Raw genomic sequence first — 15,104 nt, forward strand, 5'->3', positions numbered from 1 at the left:
CATAAGCATAGGCAAGGCTGTGGTACAGTTCTATATTTAAGAGATGAGGAATTATGTACATTATTTTTCATTTGACGGATATTTGTCCTCATCTTGTTTGTTGTTAACACAGTGTTTCAGCTGATATACCCTCCAGCCTTCATCAGGTGTCTTGGGGAAATTTCAAACCTGGTTAAGAGTGCGGGCTACTAACCACAAGATTTCAAGTTCAATTCCAGGCAGTGACCTGAATAATAATAATAATAATTAATTAATTCTTTTTATTGGCCACAAGAGCTGACACACATGATTGGAAAACATAAAGGGACAAAACAGGACGAAAGGTTACAAAAGGTTTTGTCCGTTTTCCGAAAGAAAAAAGTCTGTGTAAACAAGCTTTACAACAGCGAAAAAATTCAACTATTTACAATACTCCCAATAGAGGAGACACTTCGAAAAAAGAAAAGGTCTCACATGGAAAAACCCATAAAAGCCACAGGAGCCTGGTCAAAAGGGGGGTAGAGAGCCCCTTTCTCCTTTTATAATACCTTTTTCAATATAATAACAATAACATCGAAAAATACCTTAGGAATGAGAACCCAGGTTCGAAATTTCCCCAAGTCACCTGATGAAGGTTGGAGGGTATGTCAACCGAAACGTTACAAACAAGATGAGGACAAATATCCGTCAAATGTAAATAAGGTTGTGGTAGTTAAGAAGCTCACTCTGCAACTACATGGTTTCAGGTTCAATTCCACTGTGTATCACCTTTGGTAAATGTGTTCTGTTATAACTTCAGGCCAACCAATGCCTTGTGAGTGAATTTGGTAGACAGAAGCTGTATGGACGTCTATCATGTATGTATTTGCCTTAGTGCTTGCATTTGTCCCAGTGTTGGTTTGTTTACACCCCCATAACTTAACAATTCAGCAAACCTTCATCTTGCCAAGTTCATTGTGCAGAATATTCTCAACTTTCTCACAGGATATACTTATAGCATCTGCTATTTGACTAATAGTCAATTACCTGTCATCTATTTCCATATTACTCTTTTACTCTTTTACTTGTTTCAGTCATTTGACTGCGGCCATGCTGGAACAACGCCTTTAGTGAAGCAAATCGACCCCGGGACTTATTCTTTGTAAACCCAGTACTTATTCTATCGGTCTCTTTTGCTGAACTGCTAAATGACGGGGACGTAAACACACCAGCATCGGTTGTCAAGCAATGCTAGGGAGACAAAAACAGACACACAAACACATACACACACACACACATATATATATATATATACATATATACGACAGGCTTCTTTCAGTTTCCGTCTACCAAATCCACTCACAAGGCATTGGTCGGCCCGGGGCTATAGCAGAAGACACTTGCCCAAGATGCCATGCAGTGGGACTGAACCCGGAACCATGTGGTTGGTTAGCAAGCTACTTACCAGACAGCCACTCCTGCGCCTATGGTTAACAAGATCAATGTTTTTCTCAATGGTTGCAGTTGCAGGACGTCTAGACCTTGGATCATCTTCAAAATTCTTCTTTCTCCTCCTTATTTCAGCGGCTCACTTTTGCATTGTTGATAAAGTTGGAGTGTCATCCCTTAATGTAGCAACAATATCATCAGGAATGTCCTTGGGGACTAAACCCTTTTCCATGATGCCAAATTTTAAGAGAAGTTGCTACAAGTTACTTTTAAAGTCTTCTTTGAACAGCTTACCTGACATCTGACTGTTCAAAGAAGGCGGCTGACAAGGCAGCAAGCTGGCAGGAACGTTAGCACGCTGGGTGAAATGCTTAGCGGTATTTCATCTGCTGTTAAGTTCTGAGTTCAAATTCCGCCGAGGTCGACTTTGCCTTTCATCCCTTCGGGATCGATTAAATAAGTACTAGTTATGCACTGGGGTCGATATAATTGACTTAATCCGTTTGTCTGTCCTCTCTGTGTTTAGCCCCTTGTGGGTAGTAAAGAAATAGATATTTTACCTGCTGTTATATTCTGAGTTCAAATTCCGCTGAGGTCAACTTTGCCTTTCATCCTTTTGGGGTAGATTAAATAAGTACTAGTTACGCACTGGGGTCGATATAATCTACTTAATCCGTTTGTCTGTCCTTGTTTGTCCTCTCTGTGTTTAGCCCCTTGTGGGTAGTAAAGAAATAGGTATTTCATCTGCTGTTACTTCTGAGTTCAAATTCCACCGAGGTCGACTTTGCCTTTCATCCTTTCGGGGTCAATAAATTAAGTACCAGTTACGCACTGGGATCGATATAATCGACTTAATCCGATTGTCGGTTCTTGTTTGTCCCCTCTGTGTGTAGCCCCTTGTGGGCAGTAAACAAATAAGATGTCAGTTTACCTGTTAAGAAGCTGTACTGTGAATCAGAAGAGTTGAAATTAACGCATGCAAGATTTCATAGTTCTACGAGGGGCGTTCAATAAGTAATGCCCCTGACCCACTTCCCATAGCAGTAGAGCAACGAAACTTGGCACAGTTATTAGTCTTTTTCTACATAGGAACCACCCAGAGTTACGCATTTCTCCCGTCATTTGATGCGGCTCTGGAGACCGTTTTTGTAGAAGAACCCAGCTTGGTCCTCCAACCTCAACGTGACTTCAGAAATCAAGGCTGCATCATCTGGGAAACACTTTCCTTTCAAAAACAACTTCATGATTGGGAAGAGGTGAAAATCAGAGGGTGCAAGGTCAGGAAAGTAGGGGGGATGGGGAGGAGTTCATAGCCATACGCCTGTTCTTCTGATCTGGCGACAAGTCAATTGTGGACCGGAGCGTTGTCCTGCAGGAGGAGGATGCCTTTGCTGATCTTGCCCCGTCTCTTGATTTTGATAACTTCTCTTAATTTCCTCAAAAGTGAAGCATAATAGGCTCCTGCAATTGTGGTACCCTTTGCCAGGAAATCTGTCATCACTACTCCGTCCTGGTCCCAGAAGACTGTGAGCATGACCTTGCCTTCTTTGGAGGGGGTGAGTCATGGTGCTTCCACTGCATTGACTGGGCTTTGGTCTCTGGATCATCATGATGGACCCAGGTTTCATCCTGTGTAATCAGTCTTTTGAAAAATTTTGACTCATCTTCTTGGCACATCTCCAAATTCACCCCGAGCACTCGACGCGTTCTTGCTTCTGGAAAGGTATGAGCAACCTGGGAATCCATCTGGCAGACACCTTTTGCATATGCAAATGGTCATGAATGATAGTTTCCACAGACCCGGTACTAATCTTAACCTCATGGGCTATTTGGCGAATAATTATGCGTCGATCTTCCAAAATGGCAGCCTCAACTTGACGAACAGATGCCTCATCAATGGCAGAAGGGGGCGACCAGATCTGGGAGCTGTTTCCACAGAGTTCCGACCATGTTTGAATTCACGATGCCAGCGTTTTACAAGGTCATATGATGGGGCATCATCACCATAAGTTACTTTCATTTCATCAAAAGTCTCCCGTGGTGTGCGTCCTTTCAAATACAAAAACCGGATCACTGCTCGACACTCAACAGGCTCCATTTCACACTTGACTCTGTTCAAACACCTGTAAATCAGAAACCACAATTAATTCAGAGCTGTAATTTGCCACTTACTCTATAGAGATATAAATGATTGCACATGCAAAATTTCAGCTAGATCAAACAACTGCAAGTGGGTCAGAGGCATTACTTATTGAACGTCCCTCGTAGCACCACTCCTTCATAATCTGTCTGTGAATCTTTTCACACACCCTTCATAAAAGAATGGGGAATGCAAAATATGACAATATATACTGTAACATTTTTTTGTTTTGTTCTTTTTTATAAATGTTTTAAAGTTTAGTATAGTTTTCTTAGTTCAAACTAGAATACCTGAAAATACTAAGTACATATCACTGTGCTTTTTTTTTTCTTTGATTTTTATTTTTCAGATTTTAGTACAACTGAAACAATACAAAGAAGAATTACTTGCTGCATGCCTGGCATTGGTATTGTCTCTTCCCACAGAACTTATTGTAGATCAAATCGATGACCTTTTGCCAGCTATTCAGGTAAGTTTTGATTATTGAAAGAAAAATCCTATCCCAGCACTGATAAAAACTAGTGATAAAATTATGAAGAAATCAGTTACTATTTCATGAAGATTTGGGAAATGAAGAATTTTTCATTATCTTTTTTTTTTAGTCATGCTCCATGCTTCTCTTCTCATCATTGATTTCATGTTCTTAAGCTTTTGCAAAATCAATGGAAGTGTTGCCTGACATCAGCAAAGTCTTTGGGCTTGTCTGGGAAGAGAACATCCAAACGAAATTACTCTTGTATTGGTTCTATGTTTTATTTCTTGGAATGGATGTTTCCTGTTGACTTTACACTGTCTCAGTATGTGTCAACACCCCTGCTTCTCTCTCTCTCTCTCTCTCTCCCTCTCTCTTTCTTTCTTTCTTCCACAATCTATCAACATTAATGTGCTTCAGCGATCATTATATTTTGCATATCCTACTTCTTTTTCATTAGAGATAGAGACTGGTCCTGATCCTTTACAATAGAGTGAATCCTACAAAAGATAGCCCTTTATTACAGATGCTGTCCTCATAACTCAGGCCTGGCCCACATTGCTTCCATCAACATTGTCTTTGAAAACATTCTTCAGTGGATGCATGGTGTTATAGTCTCCTGTATCACCAAAACACAATTATTACACATATCAAGGAAACAGCCTTGCACTACACTACCACCTCTAAACCACATAACAAACCCCTCAACACAGACTAAAACCCTTCAAAGGTGCTACAAAGGCTTCACAATCTCTGATATTCTCTCAAAGGAACTACATCTAAACAATACAAAGCTACACCTAAAACATCAGGTTTCCTGTTCAGAAACAGAAGATTTTCTATCTTAATCATTTGCAAGCTAACCTTATTCAAGTAGTGGAGGCACGTGGCTTAGTGGCTAGGGGTGTTGGACTCATGATTGTAAGATTGTGGTTTCGATTACTGGACCGGGCAGCATGTTGTGTTCTTGAGTAAAACACGTCATTTCATGTTGCTCCAGTCCACTCAGCTGGCAGAAAGGAATAATCCTGTAATGGACTAATAGGGTGTGTCAATTTGTGGGAGTAAATAGGAAAATTCATAATCTACAATTTTGGTAATAATTTATTGTTACCTTTTAGAATCATCATCATCATTTAACGTCCATTTTCCATGCTAGCATGGGTTGGATGGTTCAATCGGAGTCTGGTAAGCCATGAAGGCTGCACCAGGCTCCAATCTTGATCTGGCAGAGTTTCTACAGCTGGATGCCCTTCCTAACGCCAACCACTAACGTGAGTGTAGTGAGTGTATTTTACATGCCACTGGCATAGGGCTAGAGGAGGCTGGCAAACGGCCACAATTGGTTGGTGCTTTTACGTGTCACCGACATGGACGCCAATCAGGTAGCGCTGGCATCTGCCACGTTCGGACGGTGCTTTTTACGTGTCACCGGAACAGGTGTCTTAACTACAATATAAAACAAAATTCTGGAAAGAAAAACAATTTTAAAAAACTCTTAACTACATGAATATGAATTTGAAATTTATGTTTTGAGAATTTTGAACATAATTGGTTTTCTCCAGCATCTTTCTGTTCCAACTTTCATATAAATCATATGAAGTATAATACATTCCAATATACTATTTGAAAGTAGTCAAAGCCTTCACATCCTTCTTGCTTTTGTTTCTTTACATCAGTTGCCAGCTGACTGCTTGTGCTTTGATGTAACCCTCTCGCTTACTTCTCGTGACTGTAAACATGACTCACAGCTTCAGTGACCATTTTAACACACCTCTCAACACTTTGTGTGTGTGATGGCCTTTTTGGTACTATCATTGGTGTGTCTTTAAAGCTCTTGAGATTCTTGTTAGTTAAGGATGTTGTTGATGGTGGTTCCAATACATCAGAGCTCAAATCAACCAACTCAAACAGCTTTGTGGCATTGACATTTAATTGGGCAACTTTTCTTTGACTAAATGGGCTGTCTCCTAACTGGTCATCTTCAAATTGGGTACCACTAATTCTTAGAATGGTTTCTATAGCCTCAGTATGAAGATTTATGGTAGTGATGGGGTGCCAGAGCAAACCCTCAAGGTGCAAGGTGAACAGAAGAGAGAATATTGACAGTGCATTAGGAGTAGTTTGTACTATTCTCCTTTGTCACTTTGTTTTTCTTTTCATTTTAGCATCTCCTTCACATCAAAAAATAGATGACATGATAAATACAATGTTTTACTTATTTATGATTTCTTAGATGTCACTTTCCATTGGTTCAACCTACCTTCCTCTTGCCAATGCTGCAATGGATACTTTGGAATACTGGAGTGAAACTTTATCCCAAGATGCTTTGAAGACTGTTTATTCTCAAGTTTTGCCTCATTTAGATCCCTTCATTAAAACATCAGAAAGGGGTAAGATAATGCTAACATATTTCATTTGTACAATGGCATGCATTCATTCAGAAAGGAGTTACTTTATTCTACCACAATAACCTCCATCCGTTTCCATAATTTCTCAGTATATGTTTAAAAAGACGATAGTCATCACATATCCCTAGACCAAGAAATTTTATCATGCTTTTTACTATTTAAGGCTTGGTGAGTACATTTTCACAATATATATGCAATTTTTCTAAAGAATCAAAATTTTTTGTCAATATTTCTTTCATAAATTTAAATATAAAAGTATATACTGTTTGCTATTCCTATCACTAAAACACAGCTACATAGTTCTATTTAGTTCTATATTTATGAGATGAGGAATTATGTACATTATTTACAATTGAAGAATATTTGTCCTCATCTTGTTTGTTGTTAACACAACATTTCGGTTGATATACCCTCCAGCCTTTATCAGGTTTCTTGGGGAAATTTCGAACCTAGGTTCTCATCCCTAAGGTATTTTTTCAATGATTACGATGATGATGGTGATGGTCGTGATAGTGATGATGATGATGTTGTTGTTGCTACTGTTGTTGCTGCTGCTGTTGCTGTTGTTGTTGTTGATGTTCAGGCCACTGCCTGGAATCGAACTGGGTCATATGGTGTAGTGGTTAAGAGCGTGGGCTACCAGCCCCAAGATTCCGAGTTCGATTCCATGGCCCCAGGCCAATGATTGTAATAAGTTAAAGAATACAAGAATATATATAGTATTATATAGTATATTATAATATAATATGTATGATAATGTTATACAATATATAATAATGTAATATATAAGATGCGTTTGCTTCATTATGATCTTATTTTCATGTGTCATTTTATGGTCCTTTGTATTCCAGATTCTGATGATATTGACCTCACTAATATAGACCAAAAAAAGAAACGCTACTTCCTGGTATGTCTGGTATTTAACTCCTTTAAAAATTATTCCTTGTTATTTATATGCTATCATTGACTGGAAATAGCTAAAAAGATAAAGCAAGCATGTCTTTAAGAATTTCATTCCGCAATCATATGGTTCCTGTTTTGGTCCCATTGCCGGACACTTCAGACAAGTGCCTTTTACCATAGAGTATAAACATTGATGAGAAAACAACAAAAAAAAAACTGCTCTTCAAACGATGTCTTTTGTGACATTTGTTTCACGTTGTGTTGAAGATACTCCTAGTGTCATTCTCACCATCAAAACTGCAGTAAATCAGTGATTGGTCTATTGGTTTATGTCAACCAATTACTTTATAAAATAAACACTATCTTATAGATTGTAAGCTATAGTCCACTGAAAGCTGTGTCCCTGAGTAGGATACTGTATTCTACACATGCCTTTGCTTGAAAGTATCTGTGAAGAATGGGTACCAGTTCTTCTGAGAACAGTTACTTCTCTTAGATTAGCATCCTTTTAGTAGTGGAGCAATTATGTTCTACACTTACATGCTCATCTTTTAATTGACAATAACAACTCCTCCACCACCTCCCCAAAACAGGACATCATCATCATCATCGTTTAACGTCCGCTTTCCATGCTAGCATGGGTTGGACGATTTGAATGTGAGCTGGCGAACCAGATGGCTGCACCAGGCTCCAGTCTTGATCTGGCAGAGTTTCTACAGCTGGATGCCCTTCCTAATGCCAACCACTCCGAGAGTGTAGTGGGTGCTTTTACGTGCCACCAGTACGAGGGCCAGTCAGGCGGTACTGACAACGACCTCGCTCGAATTTTTTACACATGCCAATGGCACAGGTGCCAGTAAGGCGATGCTGGTAATGATAGTAAAGCGATGGGCATTCTAGAAATAGTGTAACTAAAGGTGCATTATACAATTCACTGCCAATATTTTGTGTAAACACCTTACTAAATTCAATTAGTCTTTCTTTCTTAAATAACTACTTTTTTCTGGATGTGTTACCAGCATTAAACTTGTATTCTAGTAATTATTCCTCAGCCACTATAGAAGCTACAGCTCTTGGAGGTATTACTATTACACTAAATTTGAAAAGAAGCTGTAGGTTGGCAGAATAGAATGGTGGACTAAATGTTTTTTTGAGTTTTTACTTATAACCATTAATACTCTAAGTTAAAATCCAGTCAGCATTTACCTTTCATTCATCTTTATATATAAAAGTGAAGTTGTGTGTCTGTCTCCTACGATTTAGATTCCTAACTACTCCCACATTTTGCGGTGCAGTTTAACCAAAACCGGGTATCTTATAGTTGTGATTCATATCGAGCCCTTCTGGGTATTAGCTGGCGTCTGCGATGAGTCTATGATTTAAAAAAAAAATTACCATCATTTTTTTCCATTTTAATGCATTTTTTCGCTATTATATAAGGGAAGTAACTCTCTAAAAATGTCTACGATGAGTCAACGATTCAAAAAAAAATTTACCATCATTTTTTTCCCATTTTTAATGCATTTTTTTGCTATTTTTTGGCTATAACTCTCTAAAAATGCTTATATAGTTATTTCCCTTACAAACCTGAGCAACGCCAGGCGATACTGCTAGTTTACTTACATAACCCTTTCACTTCCTTTTTTCCACTGTTTTCAACTCCAGGCTGTCTTCTGTCCTGGTTCTTGGTGGTTTTGAATTGTCATCAATGCTTCTGTAACTCGTTACTCTTTTACTCTTTTTACTCCTTTACTTGTTTCAGTCATTTGACTGTGGCCATGCTGGAGCACCGGCTTTAGTCGAGCAAGTCTACGCCAGGACTTATTCTTTGTAAGCCTAGTACTTATTCTGTCAGTCTCTTTTGCCGAACCGCTAAGTTACGGGGACGTAAACACACCACCATCAGTTGTCAAGTGATGGTGGGGAGACAAACACAGACACACAAACATATACACACACATACATATATATATATATATATATATATATACACATATATACGACGAGCTTCTTTCAGTTTCCATCTACCAAATCCACTCACAAGACTTTGGTCGGCCCAAGGCTATAGTAGAAGACACTTGCCCAAGGTGCCACACTGTAGGAATGAACCCAGAACCATGTGGTTGGTAAGCAAGCTACTTACCACACAGCCACTCCTGCGCCTATTTTTTTTTTTTCTTTCTAATATGGGTGTTGATATGCTAAGCCATTTTTAACATTTTTTTACCTTTGGGAGGAAGTGATTTGTATTAGTCTAGCCTCTATTCTTTGACCTGACCATCATGGGAAGCCTACCTGGAGCTTGTGCTATGCTGGCAACTCTCAGGATCATTGAACCATACAACTCATCATGCAAGGCCCAGCCACAAGGACTAGACCTTATGGCAGTTTCGTTCTTTTGCGGTTCATGAAAGAAAGACCAGTTAAGAACAGTCAATATAATCGAATATTCCCACTATCAAAATGTTAGGAATTAATCTTACATGTTAGGAATTAATCTTACACTCTATTGTTTTTAAACTCTTTTTGAAAATATGAACATTGATGAATGGAAAGAAAAAAAAATCAGCATGAAAAATCATCATCATCATCATCATCATTTAGTGTCCATGTTCCATGTTGGCTTGGGTTGTACAGTTTGACAGGATCTGATGGGCCCAAGGACTACATCATACTCCAGTGATGTAGTTTTGACATGGCTTCTATGGCTGGATGCCCCTTCTAATACAAATCACTTTACAGTATGGACTAGTTGCATTTTTATTTTCATACCATCAGCACCATTGAGTTGCCAGAACATCTTGTCATAGTTTTATTACTGTTTATTTGTTGATATTCATATGTTTTGTTGGGGTTTTTTTTATCTCCTTTCTTTCTTTGAGCAGGATCCAGACTCTGAACTGAGTAAAATAAAATACAGAATTGCAAAATACCTAGGTAATATTGGTGGCAATTTTAATAAAGATTTATTAGCAAATTCTGACCAAGATGTCTTGAAGCATGCTGTGGCCTGGGACACTAAGAAACACTTGAAATTTGACTTACCTTTTGCTGACATGAAACCAACCATTTATTTAGGTACTTTCAATCATTATATACTGAAATTTATCATTCACATACATATAGAAATATAGGGAAAAAATGTTGTTGTTACTGCTGTTGCTGCTCTTTTCATTCTCAGTTCAAATCTTACCAAAGTTACTTTTGCCTTTTATCCTTCTAAGAGTCACAAAATAAAGTAACTGTGAAATACTATGGTTGAAATAACCAACTAATTCCTTCCTCTAAATTTCTGACTTTGCACCTCTGGTTGACTGGCAAATTTGTTAGAGCAACAGACAAAATTCCTTTTGGTATTTTTTTCCAGCTCTTTATATTCTGAGTTCTTATCCAGGGGTCAAGTACTGGAGTTGATATAACTATACCTCCTCCCAAATTTGAGGTCATGCGTCCATGATAGAAACAATTATTATTGGATTGGTTGAGCATGAGACAAATCATCATCATTATCATCGTTTAACGTCCGCTTTCCATGCTAGCATGGGTTGGACGATTGACTGAGGGCTGGCAAACCAGATGGCTGCACCAGGTTTCAATCTTGATCTGGCAGAGTTTCTACAGCTGGATGCCCTCCCTAACGCCAACCACTCCAAGAGTGTAGTGAGTGCTTTTACGTGCCACCGACACGGGGCCAGTCAGGCAACGACCTCGCTCGAATCTTTTACACATGCCACCGGCACAGGTGCCACTAAGGCGATGCTGGTAACGATCACGCTCAGATGGTGTCTTTTATGTGCCACTGGCATGGACCCCAGATAGCCGCTCTGGCAATGATCATGCTCAGATGGTGCTCTTAATACCCTACTAGCACGGGGCTCGAGTGCCAGTAAGGCAATGCTGGTAACGATCACGCTCAAATGGTGCCTTTTAAGTGCCACTGGTACAGAAGCTGGTTAGCCGCTCTGTCAATGATCACACTCATATGGTGCTCTCTACACCCTGCTAGCACAGATGCCAGTCATCGATTTCGATTTCACTTGCCTCAGCAATATTAGATTACATTCTAAGACAGCAAGCTGGCAGAATCATTAGAACGTCAGACAAAATGCCTCGTGGCATTTCATTCATCTTTATGTTCTAAGTTCAAATTCTGCCAAGATTCATTTTTAGAATCAGTAAAATAAGTACCAGTCAAGCACTAAGGTCAATGTAACTGACTTGCCCCCACTCCCAAAATTGCTGGTTTGTGCCAAAATTTGAAACCAATATTAGGTTACATTCTGAGTTCAACTTTTGTCGAGGTAAACTTTGCTTTCCACTTTCCTCGGTGATATAAAATATTACCAGTCATAAACTGGTGTTGATAAAATTAACTTAGCCTTCCCCCACAAAATTGTAGCCTTATGGCAAATTATAGAATCACAAGGATTATTTTTGTCTTTGGATGTCAGAATCAGTATAGCGATAGGGAAAATGCCTTGTTGTATCTCATTGCACTGTTTTATATCCTGACTTCAAATTTACCCTAGGTTTGATGTTGTCTTTCATCCTTCCAAGGTTAATAAAAATGCCAGTCCAAGTTCTAGGATCGATTTATTTGACCAACCTTCCCCAGAAAATGTGTAATTTTATATCTATGTTAGAAATCATATATTTCTTCTTTCAATATGACTTTTACTACTGGAACACCAGGTTGAGGGCCATGTAGTTCAGATATATGCTGTGGTTTTTATGCTTTCAGTTTATAAAAAGAACCTTATGTAAATAATGTGCTGTGCTCTTCAACTGCTATTTTGCTACTGTATGTGACTATGATCTTTTCTCTGCATATATCTTCATTACTTTCAATGCTTATTATGGGGAGAACAGTTTTTCTATTGCATTCTGTACTTATATTTTTGCTTCAAGCTTTTCATAAGTAAAGAATTATTCAGAGGATAATATTCCGAAAAAAAATGACTCCCTTAACTTTATTTCTTTCATTTGTAATTTTTATTTTATTTTTCCCCCCAGATCCTTTCTTACCTCCTATTCTCGAGCTAGCTACTAAATCAAGTGACCGTCAGACCAAAGTTGCTGCCTGTGAATTCTTGCACTCTGCGGTACTGTATTCTCTTGGAAAAAGTGTGCAGAAGGGATCATCACCTGAAGGCAATTATTGTTTCTCATTTGAAGCGATATATAAAAATGTCTTTCCGGTATTACTCCAATTGGCATGTGATTTGGATCAGGTATGTTTTTTTTAAGTTTCAGTCTCCTGGCCAAGATACTAAACTTTCATTATTCCATTTTCCTATTGGTATTTAACTAATCTTTTATTCATTTGACTTTTCTTCTTTTATATCATCATCATCATCATTGTTTTAACATCCACTTTTCCATGCTTGCATGGATCAAACAAAATTTATTAAGGCAGATTTTCTACAGCTGTCACCAATCTTTTTCTATTTCCAAGCAAGGTGATATTTCCCCATGGCCAAACATGTTTTTGCTGAGTATTGGAAATGAATGGCATTTATTTACAACAATCACATGATGTCATGACTCAGAGAGAGAGACAGACAGACACACACACACATATGAACAAACAAAGAAACAACAGGCTTCTTTCAATTTCTATCCATGAAAACTAATTAAATATTATACAGTAAAGACAACAGGGAGGGCCATTAGGCCAGCCAAGGTAAGGTAGCAAATGTGGAGGATAACTGTCTATGTGACAGACTGAAGGAAAAAAAAGATTATAATGTGAGGAAAAGCAAGATGGACGATGGTCACATGTGAGCAACAAGAGATAGTAAAGGAAGATAGTAAGGAGATAATAAAGGAGGGTAATAAAGGAGAGACAGAGATAGGCAGATAGAAACCGGTGAAGGGGAGAATAAAAAGAATTAGAGAAAGGATGAGAGAGAAAAAGCAGAAGAGGTGAAAAAAAGAGTTAGAGAAAAGAGAGAAAATGAAAGGTGCAGATAGAGAACAGTACAGGGTAGAGTCGCATCAAAATTATAAGGATAAACTTACTTGGAAATAGGTGCGTGGCATTCAATCATATAATAATAATATAAATAATATATATATAGATAGATAGATAGATAGATAGATATGCATATATACATACATATATATACATACTTACAAAGGACCACTGATGTGGTCACAGGAGTGTGACGAAAGAACTCTGGCTGAAATAAGATTAAGATTAATGTAAAAGATAAATAACACTGAAGCAAAATAACACCAAATATATAGTGCGTGTGTTTTTATTGGCTAAACTGGCAAAATGACCATTCCGAAATATAACAATATATATATATATAATATATATATATATATATATATATATATACATGTAAATATATATGCATATATGGGTACAGGACATCACAAAACATAAACAACATGAATTCCAAATTACAAAAACAACAATACTCTTCTCTATCTGCACCTTTCATTTTCTTTTTTCCCCTTCTGCCCCTTTCATTTTTTCTCTCTCGTCCTTTCTCTAATACTTTTTTTCTACTCTTCCCCATTTTCTATCTGTCTCTCTCTCTCTCTCCCTCTTCCTCCTTTACTCTATCTCATTGCTCACACATGACCATCATCCATCTTTCTTTTCATTCAGTCTGCCACACAGACCAGACACATTCTTACCTGTCTCCTCTCCTATCCTTTCCCTTGTCAAAGACAATATTCCTCTGCATTCACTACCTTACTTCATCTGGCCTAACACCCCCCCCCCCCGTTTTTGTTTCATTTGGTTTATTGTATATCTTTACTGTCCTGTTTTTGTTACCAACTTTGACCCTCCACAAAATCCCAAACTTTGTTTTGGTTTGCGGGTGCAACTGTTCTTCAAAGCCTCATATTGTCATGAATTGTTCAAAATGTGGAGTAGATGAGCAGCTGACAACCGATGAAGGGTCGTTCTTTATGTTACTTGTCTTGTGTTCCAATTGTTTCTCTTGTTGTTTTCATACATAATTTTGCCTGGTATTTTGTGCTGTTTTCATAATTCAGAATTCATGTTGTTTTCATATTTCATGTTGTTTACATTTCATGACATCCTGTACCCATATATGCACATACATATAAATATATATGTAAGTATATATGCATATATATATATATATGCATATATATATATATATATATATATATATATATATATATATATATATATATATATATATATATATATATATATATCACGTGACCGACCAGACCATCAGATGTTGCTACATATCACTGGTCACAATACGTTCGCATTGTTTTAGCCTTTGAATGACGCCACTCCACTGGCTAAGCGAGCAGGCCAACAGAAGAAAGAGTGAGAGAAAGAGTGGTGAAAAAGTACAGCAGGGATCACCTCGCCCTGCTGGAGCCTCGTGGAGCTTTTAGGTGTTTTTGCTCAATAAACACTCGAAACCGCGATCCTACGACCGCGAGTCCGCTGCCCTAACCACTGGGCCATTGTGCCTCCACATATATGCATATATATATATATAAGGTATTGGTATCTAGAAGACCCAAAGAGTGGCAGGTAATGCTAAGTAAGTACTGAGGACAGACCATAGTCAAATTCTTGGTTCGATCGTGATACGAGTGAGAAGTTTAATGTGGGTCATGTATTAGCCTGCATATATATATATTAGACAAGAACAGATAACAAAGCCAAGGCTGTGAGCAGTTTTCAAGACATTTATAATATCTCGAATAATACAATTGCAACAACAATATTTTATATGCTATTTCTACTTCCATTCTTTTATTT

At 38.1% G+C, this 15,104-nt stretch overlaps 1 protein-coding gene across 2 annotated transcripts in view; it reads left to right on the forward strand.

Moving 5' to 3' along the window:
• The window catches only part of LOC115211686 (DNA-dependent protein kinase catalytic subunit), a 266,170-nt gene that overhangs the window by 75,112 nt on the left and 175,954 nt on the right, over window positions 1-15,104 (forward strand). For both annotated transcript variants that reach the window (XM_029780332.2, XM_036503287.1), the window contains exons 21-25: window positions 3,897-4,016; window positions 6,256-6,412; window positions 7,282-7,337; window positions 10,219-10,411; window positions 12,347-12,564. In XM_029780332.2, the coding sequence (XP_029636192.2) occupies window positions 3,897-4,016; window positions 6,256-6,412; window positions 7,282-7,337; window positions 10,219-10,411; window positions 12,347-12,564 (744 nt within the window). The remainder of the gene's footprint in view (window positions 1-3,896; window positions 4,017-6,255; window positions 6,413-7,281; window positions 7,338-10,218; window positions 10,412-12,346; window positions 12,565-15,104) is intronic.

Source organism: Octopus sinensis, linkage group LG5 (assembly GCF_006345805.1).
Source record: "Octopus sinensis linkage group LG5, ASM634580v1, whole genome shotgun sequence".
NCBI classification, from domain to species: domain Eukaryota; kingdom Metazoa; phylum Mollusca; class Cephalopoda; order Octopoda; family Octopodidae; genus Octopus; species Octopus sinensis.